At 43.4% G+C, this 25,113-nt stretch overlaps 1 protein-coding gene across 1 annotated transcript in view; it reads right to left on the bottom strand.

The window, feature by feature from the left end:
* Positions 1 to 18,130, bottom strand: part of LOC126183520 (toll-like receptor 7) — a gene marked incomplete at its 5' end in the record, with an annotated part of 58,014 nt that extends 39,884 nt beyond the window's left edge. Inside the window, one exon of the mRNA XM_049925576.1 lies at positions 14,063 to 18,130. Coding sequence (XP_049781533.1) covers positions 14,081 to 18,130 — 4,050 coding nt within the window. The remainder of the gene's footprint in view (positions 1 to 14,062) is intronic.
* Positions 18,131 to 25,113: the final 6,983 nt, after the last annotated feature.

The following is a 25,113-nucleotide window of genomic DNA, read 5'->3' as shown; positions in this document are numbered from 1 at the left end:
TAAATGCATTCACCACATGATGAAATAAAGCTTCAAAAGTAGCAGTTTTATGTTTATAAAGAGCCGCTTTATTCAAACCATAATCAGGGCAACGAAGGTGCCTAAAAACGTTCATGACTAAAAAATTGTGCGCGTTATTACACCATTGTAAAAAAGGATCGAAGTACGATTCCAAGCTTTTCTTACGATACTTTTTCTTTTTTAGGTTTGAGGATGTTATTGCATAATGATAATAAAACTGAGTTCCGATTACTGGCTTGCTTCAGAATACTTTTCTTTCGAGTCACTACGACCTTTTCACAAGCCAGTTATAAGCAAATAAGGAAAAAAGTGGCATGTTCGACCGTAGATCTAATTTCAGTTTAAACTTTAATACCTTCTGTAATTGACTGGGGAAGTCGGTTCACAGGCGTGGCGAAGAGTGAAAGTAAAACTAACTCTAATAGGAGTGAACTATGTGAAGAACTGCGACTTGACCTTCGCGGTGATGAGCACTGTACTCCCGTTGCCTAAGCAATGCGGAGGTGTTGAAACATTTGAAATCGAGCGGCTGAGTTAAATTATTAGCGCCGTTAAGTGATTCCCTGCCGCGGCCCTGAGCTCACCTTCCGCTTTTATGTCAGACGCGGCGCGGGAAGACTTACCGGCACGTTACGCAAGGCGGCGCAACTGATTAGCACAAGTCTCCGGAACGAAAGCAATAAGGCTGGGCGGCGGTCAGCTCGCTGTGAGCACGGCACCCACCCCCGCCCATGCTAATCTGTATTCGCTCCCAGACGCCTTCGCTGCGCCGGCGGAAATACTGCCCATCGAATAACAACGCATTTCCGAAGGACGTCGAGATAACACCAACCGGGTGGACAGTAGCGAGACTCATTGAGTTATTTACTGTGTGGTGTATGCTTCTTTCCATTTTTGTAAGGCTATTATTTCACTTTCTAGGGAAGAATGAGGAAGGCGTTTGTGTAGTCATCACCAGAACCAGATTAGAGATCCACAGCAAGTCATAATACGTGAGCCCAGCATTGTCTTGTAGTAACTGGAGGTAAAAACGAAAAATCTCCGGATATTTAATTTCATGATCGCCTCTCCACACTGAAACTTCCCTCTCGGTGACATAAGCATACAGAATAATGGACGAGCGGCAACCAACCAAGTATGTGGCGGAATATAGCACGAATATGAAAACGTTAATGACAACGAACAAGATCCTGACATTACTCTACTACCATAAATAGGTTCAGCCATCTCGCCTTGTTCCTGTGTTAAGGGCAACGAATGTAGACACTGGTTTGCAACAGACTGGAAACATTTCGCTTTGATACAAGCACGAGCAGGTGTAGAAGCCACATGCAGCTGTAAAGTGCGTGAGCGAGACTGTGTACTCTTAAGAACTCCTACAAGTGCGGCCAAGAAGCCCAGAGGACGTAACGCATTTATTTCGGCGCTAGCGGAATTCCGAGCGCCGCCGCGCGCAACCGCCGTGCGACAACCAATTACAACGGCCGCCACCTTCCCGCCATTCTGCGGACAACCGAGTGCGACGGGCCACACAAACGCAACGCAAGAGTTACTCAGCATCTCTTAGCTCCCATCTCCTGAATAAGGTGATATAACTTTTCCTTGTTGTCAAGAATATGAGGGCTTCTTTCTCTTTCACATTTTTAATTTATCAGTCTAGGGCGAGTTTAATGCTGCCACCTCTTCCTCTTTCCTTTACAAGTCCATACAAGGGAGACTAAGCGTGACACACAATATCAAAAATGCGACCTGTTTCAGAAGCAATTATTTTCATCTTTACACTATTCTGACGTTCTGCTGTCACGTACTTTACTAAACTGCTGCCAAAATTCTGACGTCTTACCCCTTGTCAGTGTTGAAATGTTTTCCCAAAAACCATGTGCCAGTTTCTTTTTTCAATTTTATAGTGCTAAGTATGTTTTTAGGTAAATTTGCAGTTTCATGTATTTCCAGCTTACTTGCAGTTTCACGCTACTCTCGAGTTCATATTTCACTGTTCTGCAAAAATTTAATTACAAAATAAGTAAACAGCTGAAAACTGACTATGAAAGTGTTTGACCACAGCGACTAGAAGTTTATTCTTACATGATTTGCCTCTTATTTATCATGTTACTGCGTCTTAAATATTTCGTTCCTATTTTAAACACCTTGATCTATCTTCTCCAAGTTCCGTTCTGTAAGAGATTTTTTCTTTTTTTAAAAATTTTCATGAGACAGTTTGCTCCTGTTTATTTCTACTATAATGTTATTGTCTATGTGTTTCAAACATATTTCTAAGTTATTTCTGTTTTAACCTAATAAAAATATGAAATTCAGCATGAATGCCCTTACTCATATTAGTGTCGTTCCTCTTCCAAACATTTCAGAACTTCCATGGTTGATTCCCTTTTTAATTCTTCATGAGACAGTTTGCTACTGTTCAGTTCCACTGCAATGATATTTTCTATGTTTCAAATACTTTTTACGGTACTTTTATTTTAACTGAATAAAAATTTGAAATTTAGCATGAATTTCCGCGCTCTTATTAGTTCCGTTCCTTTTCCAAACATTTCAGAACTCCCGTGGTTGACTTCTTATACATTGGAAACTAAGGTATGAAATTGCATGTGTGATTACTCGATACAGCTCTAAAACTGTGAAGATCCATTGATTTTACTTTCAAAAGCAGAAAAAATTTATTTTGCTCGAATCAGTTCCTCATTAAAAGAAAGATTTGTTCTCCAAAATTCCATCAAACAAGCAGCATTCGTTGTAAGAACGTCTTCAAGATTCTATTAATGAAGTTATTATTTCAGTACAAGATAGTCTGTGTCGAACATAAGCTTGAAAACCAAAGTGGTTAGTAGCTGTTTCAAAGCATATGCTGTAACAATAGTGTTTGGTCGGCTGTCTGACACGTGGTATTTTGCATTCCCTCAGCAGACAGCGGATTATTCAACTTAATATACAGCGAAGAACCATTCAACAGGACTAAAGATTAACTCATTTCTTCTGCTGTTCATATTAACTGCCTCACTACAACTCTTAGATGACAGTAGTACTGATAGAATTATTCTTGTATAAGGAAAGGCGTGAAACAAAATTTGAAAGTTCATAGTAGAAGGACCAAATTGTGTAGTACTGTGAATTCGTTAGTGTTACACAGTCAAGACAGAAGTGGATGCTGAAAAAAAAAAGAGACAACGTTTATTTTGTGGAAGAATTCCAAGATGTGGAGACTGTACCTGCACCCAGGTCAGATCAAGCATTCAGATTTTCATTTGAAGAATAAATTTTCCAATCAGTGACGCAACATCCATTCCACTAAAAGAAGGGTCTATGCAGGAAGAAACCTAAGCCCAACTTTGTAGGCAGTCTGACCTACTGACAACGTCTGAAAACGGACTATTAAGACTGTTAAACATTGATACAGCCATTAATATAAGTCACATTTAGTCGAAATACTGATAGAAGACTTTCCGATGAAAGTTTATTGTATTGTAATCATTGTAGAATTGCCAATAAATCGTACTGATGTCTCAAAAATTTTTCTACTAAAGGATGGCTATTGTTTTAACTAAGGGCTATTATGTAGCACAGCATAACAATGTAACGAGTTACGACAGAACGATTTCCCTGTAGTAAGGGTAATATTCACCTTCGAATAACAGAATGGAACTGTACAGATTGCTGCGAAACGACTTGTATCTCTTGTATTTCAGCGTAAGTTTATAATACATTTTCACATCTCTCCAAAGAACGATCAGCACAGGACGAAATATAAAGTTATTCGGTTTCGTCTACTTAAGAGTATCCGAAGTTAGATAGCTGATAATCCACCTGGAAGTCTAATAATCTCTATTAGGAAAAGTTTTTATGTAGATGAATGTGATATTAAGCAAAGGAGGAACGAGGACAAACCCATCAAGCTGCATCAGCAGTTAATTCAAACAGAAATGTTTATAAGGGACAAGGTGCACCAACTGTACCAACAGCACGCGGAAAACGGGTATCAGGACGAACAGTTCACAGACGATGTGGGAAACCTGTTTGCGAATCGAGGAAGAATTTGTCTGAGGTGGTGAACAGTATTTTGAATTGCAGAACACAGAGTAAGAGATTGTGACAATCCCTCAATTGTACAGTCGCTTAGGTCGCTAACTAAGGCTAACAGGTGAACTGAAGCTGCGTTATATTTACATACATGCGGTGTGTATATATACTATTAAACGTCCTCTGATCCCTATAAAGCTGCGTTATATTTACATACATGCGGTGTGTATATATACTATTAAACGTCCTCTGATCCCTATATCTTCAAAGTTGCGGAAGAGAATAATCTTGTCTTTTGGGTTATCTTCTCGAAGTTTAATAGAATCAGATGTTTACTGAATTATACTGGTTACAGACAACACTAAACTTTTATAGATGTAAAATACACGAAGTTTATTAAGTACTACAGTGTGTTATTTTAGCTAGCAGCTTAGTTATGTTGCAGGTATTTCCACCATTATCGTCTAATCCCAGTACAATAAACATCCATATACTGCACACCATAATCGGTAGTTACTTTAAAAATACGGGTAGAATCTGCTGTAAATTGTTGCCGATAATGAATTTCATATCCAAATGTATTAAAGTTCTCTCTTCCTCAGCACTCCTTCCGCGGCTAACCATCACCCCAAAAGCCAACAGAAAGGCGCGAGGTGATAACCACATAATATTGCCCATGGCGGTGCAGGTACATAGTTACTGAACTTGAACTTGTAGCCCATTACTGGTCGCCTGGATTTATATTTTATTGAGTATTCATTAAAGTAGCCAAGAGAGACATCCAACAGTCACTCTGAGATCACTAGTTGTTAATGAGATGCTCTTATTCACAGGTGTCATAAAGCTGCTTACCACTAAGAATCGGCGCAGAGGACAGGGACGGGATATTACAGAGCGCGGGTATAATCTCCTGTACGGGTCTTACTAAAAGACAATACGCTACTCATATAAAACAAAGATACGTGCTGCCCACTACTACATGACAATATAAATGGAACTTCCTGAATACAATTTCCTGGCACATCAAATGATATACAGATTAATTTCACTCGATTTATTAGTTTCGAAGCAGTTAATCAAGTACCGTAGTCTATTAGTCATTACGTTATTTCATTGCGTGCTGTACTCGCAACGAATAACAGTAAGAACATGACAGAAAGAAAGGAGTGGAGTTAAATATAACAGAAAATATTGGCGAACACATCAAAGGTGCTTCAATTGAGAGTGAAAATGTATGCAAAATTCCAAAAGCAGACGTAGGAAATTGGAACAACTGTGCGTGATGCTCTTGAGAAGACAAAGTGAATGGCATCTGGTGTACGTACATACTGCATTTTCCAGCTGCAAAAGCATCGCTACCAAAAACCTTATGAACTGGAAACAGTTGCTTAACTGTAGCTCTTGTAGAAGATTTATCACATCGTGTGGCAGCTTAGGACTGTAACGAAAAAGTCTAGGAATGCCGTCATATAGACCGCACTGTATTTATTAGTAGGTGTGTGGCATAACTAATATAATCATGAAGAGTGACAACAGAAATATTGGACAATAACAGAGTGTATGTATTTTTTCATTTATTGGCTATGTAAATAGTATTCGTTGATTGATCTAATACTCAGAGGCGACTCTCCACATCAGAGAAAACAGGATCAGCGATGGTAATGTCTTGGTTATTCGGTTCGTGTGATTTTTCTCACTTCAACACTTTTGCTTACATTGTAAGCAAAATCTTATGAGTGCTGATACAGAACTGCTGTGACACCTACGTGTTAGAAATCAGAAGGCTGTATTTTAAGATAACCAGCTGGTAAAATTCGTTTTCTCTTTGCATGTGGCAAATCGTTTGAAATCGTGTAACAGTAATAGAAGATCAAAATTCCATGTTATTGATGTAGATGATTATATGTTTGTTTGGACCCACGAGATGCAGGTTTTCGCACTTGCTTCCTTTGTATTGAGAAATTGTATGTGAATACCGTCATACAATTTTTTTTATGCACGTCTGCCTCGGTAGGTGCTCGGTTAGCGCGCCGGATTTTTAAGCGAAGGGGCCCCGATTTGATTCCACACTGGGTAGAAGATTTTCTTCGCTCGCGGACTAGGTGTTGTACTGTCCTTACGTTTGCATCTGCCGTCAATCTGCCATTACACTACTAAGATGGCTGCATGGGCACGGTCCGAACGCCAATAAACTCAAAAAGTTACGTAGGCCAATGTAATTCTTAAATGCACATGAGTTAAGTCGTAGAACAAAACTACTTCGTACAATCAAGTTATAATTTTTAAATACATTCAGTGGCGACAACCAAAGTTTTGTGGTATCGACTGACGTTCTCGCAAGGAATCAACAGGCAGCCAAGGGCCTGACTGTAAAGACTGGAAGTGCCATCGAGATCTCAAGTAGTTCTCTGATACTTTATTTGTACACCCTACGAACAATGAATGAACGCTATTATTTGCTCAGTTTTTGGATACGTTGCCTTAGATGCAGTGTAAACATTTCGTTGACAACGGATACAGCGGTAGTTCGTAAAGTAGAAAGAAAATTTCAGAGGGCCCAGTCTTTAGAATTATTACTGCCTGAGACAAATAGCACGGAAATTTAGAGAGATGAATTTTCAGTTCAGTATGAGACTGTATATGTAAAAGTATGCGGGGAGCGTCATACACAAAACAGCAAACGTAAATGTGTAACTCTACGAGCCGCAAAAATTTTATTTTGTCATATTTATAAATAGTGGAATGTAAATGAGTTAATCCAAGCATGTCCGCCCCTGGTAGCTGAGTAGTCAGCGCGGCGGAATGTCATAACCTAACGGCCCAAGTTCGTTTCCCGGCTGGGTCGGAGATTTTCTCCGCTCAGGGGCTGGCTGTTGTGTTGTCCTTATCATCATCATTTCATCCCCATAGACACGCAAGTCGCCGAAGTGGCGTCAACTCGAAAGACTGCACCAGACGAATGGTCTAGCCGACGGGAGAGCCGGCCGGAGTGGCCGAGCGGTTCTAGGCGCTACAGCCTAAAGCCGCGCGACCGCTACGGTCGCAGGTTCGAGTCCTGCCTCGGACATGGATTTGTGTGATGTCCTTAGGTTAGTTAGGTTTAAATATTTCTAAGTTCTAGGGGACTGATGACCTCGGAAGTTAAGTCCCATAGTGCTCAGAGCCATTTTTGAACCGACGGAAGGCTCTAGCCACACGGCATTTCCTTTTCCAATTCAAGCATGGCACATTGTACTTCTTGTTGTATCTCCTACACAGAAACTTTTCTTTGACAATATTCCTCCGTTTTCTTGTCTTGCGAAAAAGTCCGGGAAACAAAACGTATTATGGTGTGCGCGTTCGGGAAGGCGCGTGAGCACGAATATTGTGGGACCACACCCCGAGACAAAACAGCACACAACTCGTCCAAGTTCGGCGGCTGGAGTGTGGGCGCGGGCGGCTGATTGTCAGTTAGTGTTCACACTACGGGCGGGATATAAATCTCCGTCGCATTCTCGCCGGGGGGTTCCCTCGGCCGCCACTGATGCAGCTCATCACATTTTAAAACAAGGCGCCTGGCTGGGGAGCCAAAATGAAACAGATAAATAATTTCGAAAGCCAGCAGGAGATGAGCCCACTTTTGTGGCCCGCTATTGTGGCGCACCTCTCCACAGTCCGCTTTCGAAATAGGTTATAAAAGTGTGGCAGATAACGCCTCGCTTCGGAATGACTAAGTTCCTTCTCCTTCTTCCCGTGGCTACCTGCCTCTGGGTTTTGTTTTCTTTCTGGGCGCGCTGTTCGAATTGTAATAGCGCCTGCTTTGATAAGCGACCAATAACGCAGGCTACCGGCATCAATTGGAAACGACGCGCTGGCGCTGTGCTAAGTACTAAGCGCACGTTCGAGCTATTCGGAGACCATTCAACTGTCACAACCCGAGACGAATTCTTCTCGAGCATTCAATCGATAGCTATCCATATTTGCCGGATGGCTGAGGCGGAATTACGTTTTTATTTCTAAAAGTTATTAATAGAGCATTACACGGAAATTAAACCAGATTAATTATCTGATAGCACCCAATAAATACGAGATGCGAGCATCATTTCGTAAATCTGTACGTGTTCAGGCTTCCAAACATAATAACAAGAACATACACTTTACTCAGATTCAGTCCATTAACGCGAGTTTAACACTTTTTTTAAGTAATTCCACAGTTCTTCCGCTGTTTCGATTTTTTACCAAAACTGTATCTTTTGCTCCAGAAATAAATTTAAGAATGTGAAAAAGCTGAGTGGCACTAAATGAATTGTTAGTAACTTTGTCGAAAGAGAGACTAAATTTGTATGTTTGACTTTCAACATCAGCGAACATGATGCAATCCCGAAGACATAATGAGAACAAAGTCAACACTGAACTGAAACATATAGTCTAGCAACTGCTTTCCATAGTTTATTTTCACCTAGCAGTAAAAGCAGGCTTTGCAAAAATTTGTGATATTTTGTGTCGCTCTCCCGAGATATAACGAAGAAATGGTAATAAAATTCAGCTTTCTGAGAGACACAATTATTATTTTCAGTTTACAAAGATAGGTATTTTACTCGTTCAATTGTTACTCATAAACGTTTGAACAGTTAGTGGGCAATCTTGAATAAGTACACTAAAAAGAACTGACGGTTACCCAATAACGTATTCAAATTGTTGTATCACGTGTGACTGAAAAATATATACTGCAACGCGCAACGATTTCTTATCAGAGCTGCCTTGTAAATGCGGAAAAAAGAGCTATTGTTTTAAAAGATGTTACTTTTTCATGGTTTCCCCCTTTACTTCTTGGTAAACAGTTCCATATTTAAGGTTGAATATCAAGTACACTGTTTTTGTTCTCCTGATTTTTATTTGTTTCAAACTAGTTTTCGGCTTATTGGACCATCTTCAAGGAAAAACTGACTAACGTATGAAAGGGATACTAGATCTTAGGTAACCAAACACTGTAAGCAAAGCTACAATCCACTTGCATTGAGTGTCGTACATCAAACTTGTTTCTTAAGGTTGAAATTAGACTTTACTCAATGAATACTACCGTATTAAGTACAATAAATAATTAAACTACACAAAGTTACAACTTAAATGGTTATAATGCTAAAGTTTGTCAGGTCTTGACATTGTCTGACAAACAAACTTTAGTATTGTAACCATTTAATCGGTAACATTATGCAGTTTATTTATTTATTGCGTTTAATATTGTCCATTGTGTAAAGCGTAATTTCAACGATAAGAAACAAGTTTGATGCACAAAACTCCATGCAAGTGGATTGTCTCTCTGCTCATAATGTTTGATTACCTAAGAACTAGTGTTCCTTTCATATGCTAGTCACTTGTTACCTGAAAATCGCTCAATAAGCCGAAAACTAGTTTGAAAATAAACAAAACTCAGTAGCACAAAAACAGTGCACTTGTTATTCCACCTTTACGATGTAACTTTAGATTAGCAAAACAGTAGCATTTTGAAGGGCGTTTCTTCAGAAAGTGAAAGAAGGAAGAATTGTAACGACGTAGGATATAATGACGAGAATGTAACTGCTGCGGAAAAAATTCTCTTTGTACAAAAATTGCACACACGCTTTTCAAATTTTAGCTATTTTGAGATAGTACACTTTTGTAGGCAAGACATCGGCGAGAGAGTTGTGCTGTGGGTGAAATTAACGATAATGATTGTTGTAGAAAAACAAGGCAATGAATTCATATTTTAGTTGCTTGGCTGCCATTCACAAAAGAAGAATAAATAACACTGATATACTGTTACCGCATTAGAAAATTATTGTGGAGGCACCATGTTTAACAGATTGAAAGGTTAGCTCGATTCTGTACGAGAATAACGTTTGGTTAATGAGCTTCTCAACAGGTAGTCAGAACTGCACCTCGTTCCTCTGCCTTCAGCCTACACACACAGTCCTATTGTTAATCATATATATGAGACACAACTCTAACTTAAAACATAAAGATATTTGACAGTTATAGCAGGGTTGCTATCATACTTCTTACTGCGAGCATACGAATGTGCCTTAAGGCTCAGCAGTAAACAAACGAACCAGAATGTTAACCACGGCGTGGCTATAACGGCTGCCCTGGGTATCAAAATACAACACCCTAGTGTCTCGCCGTTGATTTAACGTAAGCCTTTACATTAGGAACACATTTGGGCTAGCTGTACGCTTGCCTGCAGCAAATAAAAAGGAATTACGGCCGGAATTTAGAAGCGACTTCTTCAGCTTCCAATATTTGGTCCTCGTTCTTATTAGCGTCACAGACATATTTCATACCTCCGGACGAAAATTTACGTGAAGCGAGAGAATAACCACGACGAAATGTTAACGTCAGAGTTACCCAGTGCAAACAGAAGACAATGTTAATAAGGAAAAAAATAGCATTGGTACACTTGTGGGAACCAAAATATGAAGGAAATCGGGAAAGGGAGCAAGAGGACATAACCTAATGACGCCTACAAGGTGCGTATCTATTGACACGGCGTAAATGTCTCCACGAAAGACGGAACACCACAAAACAAGTTAAATTATTTGTTATCTTAATTCCAGAAATAGCTGGCAGAAAAGCTCGCGGCCTTTGTATTAAAAGTGATATAAGTGGCGTGCACGACGGCGCTACGGCGCTCGCGTGACCGGGCCAAGCCTTACTTACGGAGCACTTTCCCCGCATAACGCGTCCGTTTGCTCATTACTTAGGACGCGTCGCGCGCCGGCGAAACAAGGAGCGCACTGAGAAAATCGAGACCTCGGCCGCACAGCACGGCATTTTAGACTGAGCGTAAAAATCGATGTTCCCATTCGCATCATCTAAGCACTGAACAGTATTCCATCGACTAGTGCCGATTTGCGCGAGTGAAAAAAAAATGAGACTATAGTGAATTTTTTATTTTCACACTACCTAAAATATTTCTCAGCCTAAATTTAGGAAAGACAATATCTCGAATGCGTTTCTATTATTTCTCAACAATACGTCGTACCTGGAAACCTGTGAGGCATTAGGTCTACCTTAAATTATTGCATTTTTCTTCTCTAACTCCTAATTCCAATCCACCCAGAAATAGAATTATCTATCCCGCTTCACCTAGATGAATTGCAGACATTCCGGGCGCTCGTCCAAAATATTTATTCGAGTGCACCTGAAGGCCTGCAGTGCATTTAATAAATCTTTAACGTATTAAAATGTTCTTTGTGAAACATAGTGTATGAATTAAATACCAATTACGAATTCCTTACAGAGCTGCCGACTAAATAATTCTTTCGTTTCGGAGCTCTTCCCTAAGATGAACGACCACATATCACAATACATTTAACCGACACAGACGCATAGTGTTTCATGTGAAAAATATTAATACAAAACAATCGCGAAGTGTTGTATATAACTGGAGTAAACCTCACAGCGGGTTATGGAACGTACGCGAATTTCCACAGATGTCTTACAAATAACCCAAAGAACGTGGAAAGACGGGACTTAATTTTCAACAGAAAAAGTTCTAGAACTGAGAAATTAACGGATTTCATTGTGTTACGTAGGACACCACTTGTAAACGAATTTCGATAGAAAACAGAGAGGAAAACTCAGTTATAAACTTGTGATAATTATTCCAGAGAAAAATTATTCATAAGACATTTCAGAAACGAAGTGTGCTATTTTATAAACGTACTTTCTTTTGTGAACGTCTGAAACCAAAAAGGAAATCCTCGTTGATGTGTACGACGGCCACATTTTGCATTCCAATTCTCACAAACGTTCCTCTTAATTTTGCAAGTTTTTTTCTGTTTTCATAAACTCATCAATTTTACTATATAGTAAATGTTGCACTCTCATTTATTAAAGGACATAAATTTCAGAGCGTGAAAAACATTGTGAAACACACAGAATTTATCTCATATATTCAATTGCTGAATGTACACTGTCGAAGGGAGAAATAAATAATCACTTCAACGACGGCGCAATCGTGCGGCGGTACCGCAGCGCTAGTGCATAGAGTGTTGAATTTTTATTAGCGTCCCGTAAGCAACGAGCTCGGCTCACTAATGAATCATTCATGCAGTGAAAACGACAACAAAGAAGTACCTGCTTCTGATCAGATGACCCACTTGTTAGAATCTTTTACTACATTGAGTGTCGAGCGGCGTTGACATACACTGCCATCTTTTATCTAATTTAAAAATATGGCATGAGTTTAGTAAGAGAAGAAAGTATCGTTGCAGCAGAAGAAATTTAATGAAAATGGATTTCATTGTAACGGGCCGCGCTTTGCGCTCACTAAATTTCTTGATACGGCATGCGCTATAAACAAAGTTAAATTCACGAATTAACGGAAGCCACACAAAGAGTTGTGTAAATCGGACGAGCACTGCCATTTGCTTGTTTACATGTGCAATTTAAAATAGTGGGAGAAGTGAAATAGTAATCCCTGAGCATAGATAATAATATTTAGATTTTCTATTGTATTTCCTTTATAGTGAATCCCCTTACACTCACTTTAACCAACAAGAGTTAGTGCTCTGATAATACCTTTACATTTTCTGGTTAAATTTTTGGTGAAACACAGTATAATCTGCTTATTAAAAAAAAAAACAGAAATATGATTCCCTATCGTTATTCAGGTCAATATTAAAAGCTTTAGCGGGCGTCGCGAATTAATATGGTGAATTTCGACCAAAATTCTTTTTCATAACGGCATATCTTAAATACAACTTCTACATACCCCGTTAATTCCAGTGAAACTAACGCTAGAAGATGACTTATGATCCTGGAATATAACGATGAGGCATGAACGATGTGCAGAAAATTTTTGTTAATTATTTTACTGTCAAAGTGCTTAGCTGAAATTTATCTTGGGAGATATAATTGCAGTTATTATATAACCAAGTTATCCAATTACATCACACAGCTAGCGCAACACCAATATTTTTAAGACCAGTTCCCTCAATTATTGAAAGTGTGCATCAAAACTATTAAAAATAGTTTGTATTTCATTAGAAATTTTCTCATTTTCACTACGGTTCACATGTTGCCTGTTAGCAACGGTAGCTCTGTCACTTCAAGTTGAACATTTTGCCAGGTAAAGTGACGTTTAATATTTAATAAAGTACTAGAAAAACATTAATTTAGATTTAGGGATATATTATGTTTGTGTCTTGCATATCCGTCTCACTAAATTAGGGACTGTATCTAGTGCGAAGACGCTGCAAGCAAATGTAAATAAAGCGAGTTCGCAGCGCACAGTACGAGCTGCAATAATATGAAGCAACTAATAATCTGAAGCACGAATTACTACGACGGACGCTATATTTGATACACATGCTGCACAAAATTTTAATATTGTTACTACACATAGGGCGTTACATTTGAGAACACAACGTGAACGATAGAATAAGTACACATGTCCGTCGATCGAGCGCTATATGCGACTTTTTGATGTCCAATTCTGAATTGTGAAGGAAAATGGACTATAAAGAGAAACGTAGAAACAAAACTGGGAGCTCTACAACCATGCAACGATTTTTTGAAGAAAAGCAGCTGTTAACGTAAAGGAAATGAGGTAAGGCACATCTTTTCCAGAAGTAATGACACGCTAAGGAAGAAATTTGAAGTATTAAATAACAATGCACGATGTTCAGTCACTAGATGTTTGGTAGGCGGCGCGCTTCGAATTTAAAGCATTCTCGAGGAATTAAATTTCAGTGTAGTGTTTGTTCTGAAACACGACAGGCATTGCAGAAGTAAATAAGATATAATGAGTGAATATTGTGTCACACAGTAGTTACAGACAAAGTACGGCCACAGAGAGACAAAAGTCAGTTTATATCGAAGAAAAGAAGTAGAAAACACCACGCCTAAAAGAAGTGATACGAAAATGTAAATTGGCGGCACACAAGAGCAATGAAGATTTGCGTCTACGGAAAAGTTAGCAGGGAAAATGTACACATTCTCACACAGAAGCGGGAAGTGGAAGAAGATAAGCGAAAGGTGTACTTACAGGTGGGAGAGCGGTGGCTCAGACTAGGTAGGCCTGGACGCCGCCCGATTCGGTGACGGCGGTGGCGGCGGTGCGCCACGGCGGCCTGGAGAGGCCGCGCAGCACCACCGAGCCGTCGCGCTCCAGCGTCGAGTAGTCCGAGTCTATGGACGAGTAGATGTGCTCCGAATTGGGGCGGCTGGCGGCGCCGGCCGTGGCCGCGGAGGCGGCGGGAGAGTCGTCGGCCGCCCGGCGCGACGTGTAGCTGGGCGGTGCGTCGCCGCTGTTGCTGCTGGCACTCGCGCTGCTGGCCCGCAGCTGCTGCAGCGGCACCAGCTGCCCCAGGCCCTGCTGCTGCAGGCGCCGGTTCTTGTCGTTCGCATTCCCGTGTTGGTTGCCGTTGCTCATCGTCGACTCGAGCGTGTAGTTGTTGATGTTGCGCCGGTACATGCTGCTGTTCTTGGCGTGGTGGTGCTGGTGGCGCGCGTAGCTGTCGCGGTTGGGCATGGCGTAGCGCAGGCGGGCCCAGAAACGCTTCTCTCCCCAGCGCACGCGGGCGCCCGTCTTGAGATACGGCCGCAGGTCCGGGTCCTCCTCGGCTTCCGGCAGGTTGCTGCTCTCCTCGACGACGACCAACTTGAACACGCGACCCTTGAGCGCCTCGTGCAGCGCCGACCGGAACTCGAAGCGCGACCACTCGGTCTGCATGAAATTGCGAGACAGCACCAGGATGACGCGCCGGCTCGCCTCGGCTGCTTCCAGGACCACCGGCGACGTCGAGTGCTGGAAGTAGGCCTGGTGCGGCAGGTCGCGATAGTGCAGGCACAGCTGGAACGACGGATCCCCGTGCTCTAGTTCTGCCACGATAGAATGCAGCACGAAATCCTCATCCTTGGGGCTGTAGCACACGTAACCGTCATACAACTTCTCCCTCTCTTCTGCAAACTGCTTCGAGCCGCTTTTGAATTCGAAAAGACGTATACCGTATCGTGAATATACCCATATTCTCACTGGCTCTCTGAAGACAAACATGACGACAGTCAGCGTCAGTATTACGATAAACACGGAAAGTGTGGTGATTACCATGGGGAGATAATCGGATATCATGATACTCTGGATAACAGAAACGCTGGCGTAGTAATCGCTGCAGGTGGTGCTATTGAAATCGATCTCCCGTCGCTGTGGCGGTTTCGTGTCATTGATATAGCACCATATGTTCTCGCCGTCCATCACCTTGCGTGCGTTGTCGGAGACCCAAGCCTGCAACGCTTGTAGGAACTTACATCTGCACGTCCACGGGTTGTAGCCCAGCCAGATCTCAGACAGCCTGCCATTCAAGTTCAGCTGCCATACGGGAAATGTCATCAGGCGATTGTTGTCTAGTCTCAGTACCTCCAGCGACATGAGCGGCAAAAGTGTAATGTTGGCCACGAAAGATATCCTGTTATTCTGCAAGTAGAGCTCTGTTAACTGCGATAAACGCTCAAATTCGTAGCCTTTCAGTTCTCGTATCATATTGTCTTCTAGATGAAGAATTTCGAGAGAGCGCAGGCCATTAAAAGTGCGATTCTGTATCGTTCTGACGTTGCTAGCATTTACAAATAGGACGCGGAGATTTTTCCGGCCGATAAAGACGTGATCCTGCAGTTCGTCGAAATTGTTGCCATCCAAGTACACTTCGGTCGCATCCATGGGGATGCGCGGTGGCATAATTGTTTTCTTCAGTCCAGTACAGTCAACAATGTTGTGAGCCCATGTCTGATCGTGGTAGCAAGTACAGTTCTCCGGACACGTCATTTCGCAGTCACACGCGTCAAAATCGCAACAGTGGCACAGGGCAAAACAGTGCGTTTCGTAAGAGCATAGAAAGTTTGATGGCTGGGCTTCTATAGCATTAACAACGTAGCCGTGTCGGCCGTACGTCATTGTACACACAATACTCGACAGATCCATCACCCTCGGGTACTGCCTAGGGTTTGTCATATTGTTTATCTTCGGTAACCAATCCATCTGACAGTCACACTGAAAGGGATTGCCAGCCATGTAAAATTCTGGAAGAGATCTGTTTTCTGGCATGACAGGCAAGCGTAAAGCGTCTAGTTCCATCGAAAGAATCTTATTAGCGTACATATCAACTCTCACTAAATTGACCTTATCTGCAAACGTTGACGGTTGAATGACAGTTATTTCATTGTTGTTGATAAATAGAAGCTCTATACTGTTCGGAATAGACAGAGGATTGAGTTCCGTTATATTGTTGTGGCTACAATCCATTGTTTTAATATGCATTTTATCCTGGATTTCGTAATAATTTCCCAGTGCTTCAATAAAATTTCCATGAATGTCCAGCCATTTTAAATTTGACGGAATAAAAGCGTAATCGAACCAAACTAGATGATTTTCTGACAAATTTAACCACACAAGGGTCGCAATCGACGTGAAAACACCGTTAATATCAGTCAAATAGTTCGAATCGACCCTTATAGCTTCGATATGATAATTATGTTCGAACGTACCTCTTTCGATCTGCTGGATCTTGTTCTTGGACAGATTGAGCACCTGCAGGCTGGTGAGATCCCAAAACATCCCCTTCGTCAAGTTTCCGACGTTGTTACCCAACAGCCGCAAGCCGGTCAGCTGGTTCAGGTTACGGAAGGAGCCGTTTTGAAAGTAAGAAATTTGATTTTCTCCTAAGTCGAGCGTCTTGAGGAACGAAAGAGCTTGCAGTGCCTCAGGTACAGAGTCCATCAAGTTATTGCTCATATCAAGTTCTTTGAGACCTGAACAGTTACTGAATGCTTGATGGTGGATGCTAGCGATTTCGTTGTAGCTCATAGACAATGAATTCAGAATAAACAAACCACTGAACGTCGCTGCGCTGAGGCTGGTCAACTTATTGTGACTCAGATTCAAGGTGTGCAAGTTGTAAAGCGGCAGGAAGGTATTGTCCTCGATGTACATAAGAGTATTGTTCCGTAAGTCTAGTATCTGCAAGAACGACACGTCCTTAAACATGCGGCCTCCGATTCGACTGATTTCGTTGTTGGACAAGTTGAGGACGACGAGCCGAATAAGCCCGTCGAAGGTGTGCTCGTTGATATGTTGCTCAGTGAGTTTATTTTGGGACAAGTCGAGGACGAGCAGCTGTTCGAGGTTGTGGAAGACGCCGGGGCCCATGTCGCGCAGTTCGTTGCCGTGGAGGTAGATCTCGCGCAGCTCTTTGTTGGTGGCGAAGAGCTCGCCGGGCAGCGAGTGCAGCTTGTTGTACGATATGTTGAACATGCGCAGCTCCGTGAGACCAGTGAGGGCGCTTCCCGAGACGGCGCCGATCGCGTTGTACTCGAGATACAGCTTTTGCAGTCGCTTCAGCCTGGTGACCGTCGAGTCCCCGCCCAGCACAGCTATTTCGTTGCGTGAGAGGTCGAGGATGCGCACGTCAAACCCTCCGAGGCAGTCTGGAGGCGCCGGATGCGGCGGGTAGCCGGCCAGTTCGACGGACGTGAATCGGTTGCAGGTCAAATTGATGCTCTGCAGGTTCGTCAGGCTGCAGAAGGAACCTTCCGGAAGAGCTTGGATGTTGTTGAAGGCTAAGTCGAGGTGCTGCAGCTCACTGAGACCGCGGAGGCTGCCTGGGGCGAGCTCCAGGTAGTGACTTGGGCCCCAGTCGCCGTTGTGGCTGTTGATACTGAGACGTTTCAGCTCCGGAAGGCCTCCGAGGGCGTCGGGCGGCAGCGAGCGCAGTTTGCAGCTTACGAGGGTGAGGTCTTCTAGTTGAGGGTAACGGCTGAACGCCTTGGTGGTGAAGGCGCTGTCGAATAGCAGGTCGGGACTACACGTGAGGCGCAACTTGGCAGTGTACGGGTCCAACTGCAGCGCGGCCAGCGCCGGTCCGGAGGCGTCCAGCGTCCTGATGCGGCACCACGTGCCGTTGTCGGCCCCGTAGTTGCAGATGTCGGGCTCCTTGGCCGCTGACGCGCCGCTTGCCAGCCACAGCGCCAGGAACGTGGACACGGCGTACACTGACGCGCGCACATGTCGCCTGCCCGCCGAGGAATCCAGGTCTGCGTTTGGCGGCCGATCGCCGCCGGCTCACGCAGAGGACGACAGCTCACGAGTGCGACGGCACCGCACTCACTGGCCGTGCACGGCGCTCTACTGCTGTCCGCTGTGGCGTCAAAACTGTCTTCCGGGTGCACACGTTGCAGATCAAAATTGGTGAAAAAATACTCGAGTCCCACTACATAACTGTGTCGAATAAGTAGAGAAAGTTCTTTCAGTCAGTTACTTGAAATTGCACCCGTTGGCGCCAGGAGCCAGCACGCCCACACGCGTAAGAACAGGCAACTGTCTATCCCCCCTACCTCGCTGCTGCCACACCGCGTCTGGCTCTGCGGCGCAACTGGCGCGATCGTGGCCGCGCGCACTAGTATATACCGAAGACGCGACTAACGCTTAGCGCAACTGCGCTTGCCGGCTGGCTGTGGCGGCGGGGTGGGGGCCGGCCACCGTGGAGGGGGGAGGCGTGGCGGCGCGCCACCGCCAGGCGGCAGCACGGGCTGACAGGCCTGGGACTATTAACAGGCCACGGTGCACGCTCCCTCGGATTTTCACCGGACGCAGCCACGATAACGCCTGGCCGCACGTGTGCGCCGCGCCGCGCGCGGGCTGGCGCTGCCGTTTAACTGTAAAAAGAAAAAAAAGCCCAACTCCCAAAACTGACAGTAAACTTTCGAGCATGGCTAAAAGCACTGATGTCCATTTCTTTGCGTGCGCTATCCTGAGACAAATGTGGGTAAAACTAACCTACTGGGCCGTTTCAACTAACGTACACATTACACCCTATGAACCGTCGTTCATTTTTACTTCAGGGTTTCTATTTTGTAGTGTTTTTGAAATAAATAAGACAATATTTTTATGAAGTAATTGATTCGGCCGCCTTAGAACTTTCAGACAAATTGTTACTTGGTATTACGAATTCTACATCACGTTCTCTTTGTGGAATTGTACTGCATATGAAAATTGATGACTGAGAAGTCATAAGTTTAATAACGAAAAGTAACACAATTCTGTGTTTAAAATGTGTTAATGAAATTAAAATCAACAGTCTTAGGGGGGTCAGAATTACATTTCTAATCATTAAAGCTTTCATCAACAAACTTAATAAGAAATAGGTAGTCAGTAAGTTCAGGGCCAAAGAAATTGGCGTAAATGGAAGAAAAGACAGGAATAAATAAATAAAGAATTAATTTCGATAGGGCGATGAAGGATAGCGAGGTGGGAGACAGACCGAAAGAAATGACAGAAACTATTACATTCTTATCGAAAAGGACGCTATGCCAACAAGTACAAAAAATAATTAACATTCTTCTCGATGTAGCGATGCTTAGAATTTATCTTAGATCATTAAAAATGGACGGATACACTGAAGAAGGAGTTTGAGACAGAACTGCGATGGTTACAATCAGCACGCTAAACAAATATAACAACGTATTGAATTTATGTTAAGGCGATAACTATCTACGAGGGCGTTCTGAAAAGTATAACCTCTGCGTTTTTTATGTGAAAACTCTCAAAGGTTTTACAAATAAAACAAGCGTTATTAACATTCTGTATCTTTATTCTTCGTGCCTATATATTTATTTCTGAGCATAGTCATCCTGACGACGAATACATTTCTCCCAACAAGAAAGCAGTTTGTTGATACCGTCACTATTGAATGTTTGGCTTTTTGACGGAACCAAAACCTCACCTCTGCACCGTTTCCTCACTATCAAAGTGAAATCTGCGAAGGTGTTCTTGAAGTTTCGGGCGACAGATGAAAATCGGATGAGACCAAGTCGGGACTGTATGAAGCAAGATCGATGAGAGTCAACCCAAAGCGTCTGGTTGTTGCAAATGTCGCAGCAGTCGTTTTGGTCTGGCATTGTCATGGTGAAGGAGAAGGTGCTCCGTGTGTGAACGAACTCTTCCAACTCTAAACTCGATTACAGCACGCTGATTGTTACGCACCGATATAGTTACGTTACACGCTGTCATGTTACACGTAGCAGTTCTGAGTAGCAAACTTTAAGAAATTTCACACAAGAAATTCTGGAGCAATACTTTTCACAAAACCCTCGTAACGTATAAGAAAATGTACCGCCGGATCACTTTTGGATGTACGGCGAGTGTCAGACTCACTATGACGGCGACAAAAAAGTACGTCTACGTCTGTACTCCGAAAACCATCTTACGGGATATGGCGGAGGGTACTTCAGATGTCCGTATGTTTTCCCCGCTTTCCTGTTCCATTTGCGGATGACGGGTGGGAAGCGTGACCGTACGCTAGACGAAGCTCCGCATGACATATGATTCATTCAACTTTCTCGCCATGATTATTTCCCCAGAGGTATGCGGGAGGAAGTAAGACGAGAGGTGGTAAATAAGTACTGCAACATATTGTTTTCTGAAAGTAGGTTGCTTTAATTCAGGATTCCAATTCACCATATTATTCGCCACTCTTTCGGCTACAAAACCCTATTTTTTAGTATAATCTCCGTTCGGTGCGAGGGTCTTACGCCAGCCCACTAGGAGGGACTGTATGCCCGCGTGGTACTACTTTACTGCATCAATAACCTCCCCATCATCCACGTACTGCTTCCCGCAGAGTGCATGCTGCATGGAAGGTGCGAGATCCGCGCTGTTGTGTGGATGAGGAAGAACAGTCAGTGAAGTTTTGTGAGCTCCTCTCGGGTGCGCAGACTTGTGTGAGGCCTTGCGTTGTCATGGAGAAAGAAAAGCTCGTTTGCATGTTTGTGGTGACGAGGACGCTAAAGTTGTTTCTTCAATTTCCAGAGGGAAACACAGTACTCTTCAGAGTTGATCGTTGCATCAGACATCTAACAGAATGACCCCTTCAGAGTCGCAGAAGGCCGTAGCCAAGACTTGAGCGGCTGAGGGTGTGGCTTTGAGCTTTTTCTTCGGAGGAGAGGTGGTGTGGCGCCACTCCGTGGAGTCCCGATTGTTTCGGCTTCTAATTGATGATCCCATGTTTCACCGCCTGTGACGACGCTCGTCAAAAAATTATTACGATCAGCCTCGTAACACGCAAACAAATCCCCGTAGATAATCTTTCGTTGCTCTGTACAGTCTGTTAGGCGGCAAGGAACCCAACGGTGATATACCGGGTGATCAAAAAGTCAGTATAAATTTGAAAACTTAATAAACCACGGAATAATGTAGATAGAGAAATAAAAATTGACACACATGCTTGGAATGACGTGGGGTTTTACTAGAACAAAAACAAAAGTTCACAAAATGTCCGACTTATGGCGCTGGACAGCAAAACGTCAGTGACTACGCATGACAATCATGTATAAAAGGAGCTGTAATGAGAGAGAGAATCAGATGCGCCAGCAGTCGCAGCATGTTGACGTTACCTGAAAAGGCGCTTTTAGTGAAGCTGTATTATCAGAATGGGGAATGTGCTATTTTCAGCGTTACGATCCTATCGCCATAGGAAGGGGATTCGAACGGGTAAAGGTCCGTTGACAAATGCAGCTGTGGCGAGAATGATTTCGAAGTTCGAAGCCACGGGTTGTTTAGACGATAGACCCCGTAGTGGCCGACCGAGCACAAGGCGTAATGCTACTGAGACAGTTCAGGAAGAAATGGGGACTCTAGCGCGTTTGTCTATGCACGGGGAAGTCAGCGCTCGTGCAGTCGCACGTCGCACCGGCATTCCATACACTACTGTTTGGCTGGCACTTAGGCGTACCCTCCGATGCTATCCGTACAAAATTCATCGGCACCATGAACTGTTACCTGGCGGTTTCGTGAAGCGGAGGGCATTTGCGGTGTGGGCGTTTCAAAAGATAGCGGAAGATGACGATTGGCTGAGTAAAGTGTTGTGGACCGACGAAGCACATTTCACGCTCCGAGGGTCTGTCAACGCCCACAACTGCAGAATTTGGGCTACCGAAAACCCTAGAACTGTCGTGGAAACTCCATTGTACGACGAAAAAATCACGGTATGGATTGGATTTACATGTACCGTTATCGGGCCTTTTATCTTCGAGGAAATGCGTGATTCTGGTTTTGTAACTGCTACCGTGACGGGTGAGAGGTACGCCGATACGTTACAGAATCTCATCATCCCCAGCCTGGCTGATAAACACCTGCTGGAACGTACGATGTTTATGCAGGATGGCGCTCCACCCCACATTGCTAGACGCGTGAAAGATCTCTTTCGCGCGTCGTTTGGTGATGATCGTGTGCTCAGCAGCCCCTTTCTTCATGCTTGGCCTCCCAGGTCCCCAGACCTCAGTAAGTGCGATTATTGGCTTTGGGGTTACCTAAAGTCGCAAGTGTATCGTGATCGACCGACATCTCTAGTGATGCTGAAAGACAACATTCAACGCCAATGCCTCACCATAATTCCGGACACGCTTTACAGTGCTGTTCACAACATTATTCCTCGACTACAGCTATTGTTGAGGAATGATGGTGGACATATTGAGCGTTTCCTGTAGAGAACATCATCTTTGCTTTGTCTTACTTTGTTATGCTCATTACTGCTATTCTGATTAGATGAAGCGCCATCTGTCGGACATTTTTGAACTTTTGTGTTTTTTTTTTTTTTGGTTATAACAAATTCCCATGTCATTTCAAGCATGTGTGTCAATTTGTACCTCTCTATCTACATTATTCCGTGATTTATTCAGTTTTCAAATTTATACTGACTTTTTGATCACCCGGTACATTTGAGTATCCCGAGTGGTGGCGGAGGATGTCAGCACTACGAACACAGACGTCTAGCTATGCAGCCAGGTAGTTGATTGTAATCTGTTGGTCATCTCGAATAACAGTGTCCGCACATTCCAACTATGCAGGAGTCACAGCTGCCTGCGGCCGGCCGTCACGCGGGAGATTTGACAGGTTTCTGCGATCTTGCGATGATGACAATCGTCTCGCCCAATGACTCGCCGGGCTGTCGTTGATTGCTAGGTCTCCGTTGACATTCTGTAAGTGCCTATGAATATCTGAGATGCTCTGGATTTCCGCCAAAGAAAGTCAATGATAACACTCTACTTGGAAGGCACCACCGTTACAAACGCCATTTTGAAGGCTACGTATAGCGTCGCCACCTACCGATACTTCATGAAACTGTAGGGCTGAAGCGGGAATATTCCACGACGTCACTCAATAAATTCCGCATAATTTCTACCGGAATTGGCTGAGAAAGAAATGTGTTGCAGTACTAATTGAACGCCCCTCGTACATTGTCCGATTCACTTTGGAACGTTTGGTCTCCAAATTTCAGCATTAAACCTCTCCGTGAGGCACAACGCCTCTCTTTTAGCGTCTGACACTGGATTTCATTGAGCATCTCTGTAACGTTCTCCCGCCGTGAAAACGATCTAGTGGCGAAACACGCCCCTACTCGTTGCATCTTCTCTGTAACTTAACTACCTTTCCTTAAGAATCTTCCAATAAATCTCAGTCTGTCATCTACTATTCCTGTTATTATTTTATATGGTTGTTCCATTTTAGGTCACTCCATATAATTAGTCTTGGTTATTTTACAGTAATTGCTGGTGCCAGTGATTGGTCGCCTATAGCGTATTTGAAGAGCAGTGGATCTCTTCGCCTATCTACGCACAATACATTACAGTTATTTACATTCAGCAACAACTGAAAGTCCCTGCACAAGCCGTGGTTCCATTGCAGTTCTCCCAGAATTTCGCTACAGTCTTCTAGCGTTGCAGCCTTCCCATAGATATCATCATCGTCCGCGAATAACCTTAGGTTCTTCCTACGTAATCCGCTAGAGCGTTAATGTAAAATGTCATTTACAGCTGGCCTCAAACGCTCCATTGTGGCAGTCCCTAAATTACATTAGTCGATAATGCTCCGTTAAAAACGACGTGTTGAGTTTTACCTGAAAGGAAATCCTGTACTCAATCACAAATTTTGTATGTATTCGCTAACAGTTTTTTTTAAACTATACTCTCTTCTGCTCCTCAGCACAACGTGGCGAAGGTGATGTTTATATTTTCGTGAAGTTTCGTCTGCTCTGAACAGGCATTGTGTACAAGTATTCAACAGCATATTATTTTCGTGACATTGCAGTACAAGTATCTTATAAATGTTCATATACAGGGTGAGTCACCTAACATTACCGCTGGATATATTTCGTAAACCACATCAAATACTGACGAATCGATTCCACAGATCGAACGTGAGGAGAGGGGCTAGTGTAATTGGTTAATACAAACCATGAAAAAGTGCACGGAAGTGTGTTTTTTAACACAAACCTACGTTTTTTTTAAATGGAACCCCGTTAGTTTTGTTAGCACATCTGAACATATAAACAAATACGTAATCAGTGCCGTTTGTTGCATTGTAAAATGTTAATTACATCCGGAGATATTGTAAGCTAAAGTTGACGCTTGAGTAACACTCCTCCGCTGTTCGATCGTGTGTATCAGAGAGCACCGATTTACGTAGGGATCCAAAGGGAACGGTGATGGACCTTAGGTACAGAAGAGACTGGAACAGCACATTACGTCCACATGCTAACACCTTTTGATTGGTCTTTTTCACTGTCGCACATGTACATTACCATGAGGGGTGAGGTACACGTTCGACGGGCGTTTCATAGGACGTGGAGGACGCATAAATTGGCCAGCCCGTTCTCCTGATCTTACACCTCAGGACTTCTTTCTGTGGGGTACGTTAAAGGAGAATGTGTACCGTGATGTGCCTACAACCCCAGAGCATATGAAACAACCTATTGTGGCAGCCTGCGGCGACATGACACCAGACGTACTGCGGCGTGTACGACATTCATTCGACAGAGACTGCAATTGTGTGCAGCAAATGATGGCCACCATATTGAACATCTATTGGCCTGACATGTCGGGACACACTCTATTCCACTCCTTAATTGAAAACGGAAACCACGTGTGTACGTGTACCTCACCCCTCATGGTAATGTACAAGTGCGTCAGTGAAAAAGACCAATCAAAAGGTGTTAGCATGTGGACGTAATGTGCTGTTCCAGTCTCTTCTGTACCTAAGGTCCATCACCG

Source organism: Schistocerca cancellata, chromosome 4 (assembly GCF_023864275.1).
Source record: "Schistocerca cancellata isolate TAMUIC-IGC-003103 chromosome 4, iqSchCanc2.1, whole genome shotgun sequence".
In the NCBI taxonomy this organism is placed as follows: Eukaryota; Metazoa; Arthropoda; class Insecta; order Orthoptera; family Acrididae; genus Schistocerca; species Schistocerca cancellata.
This window is presented reverse-complemented; position numbering and strand designations above follow the sequence as displayed.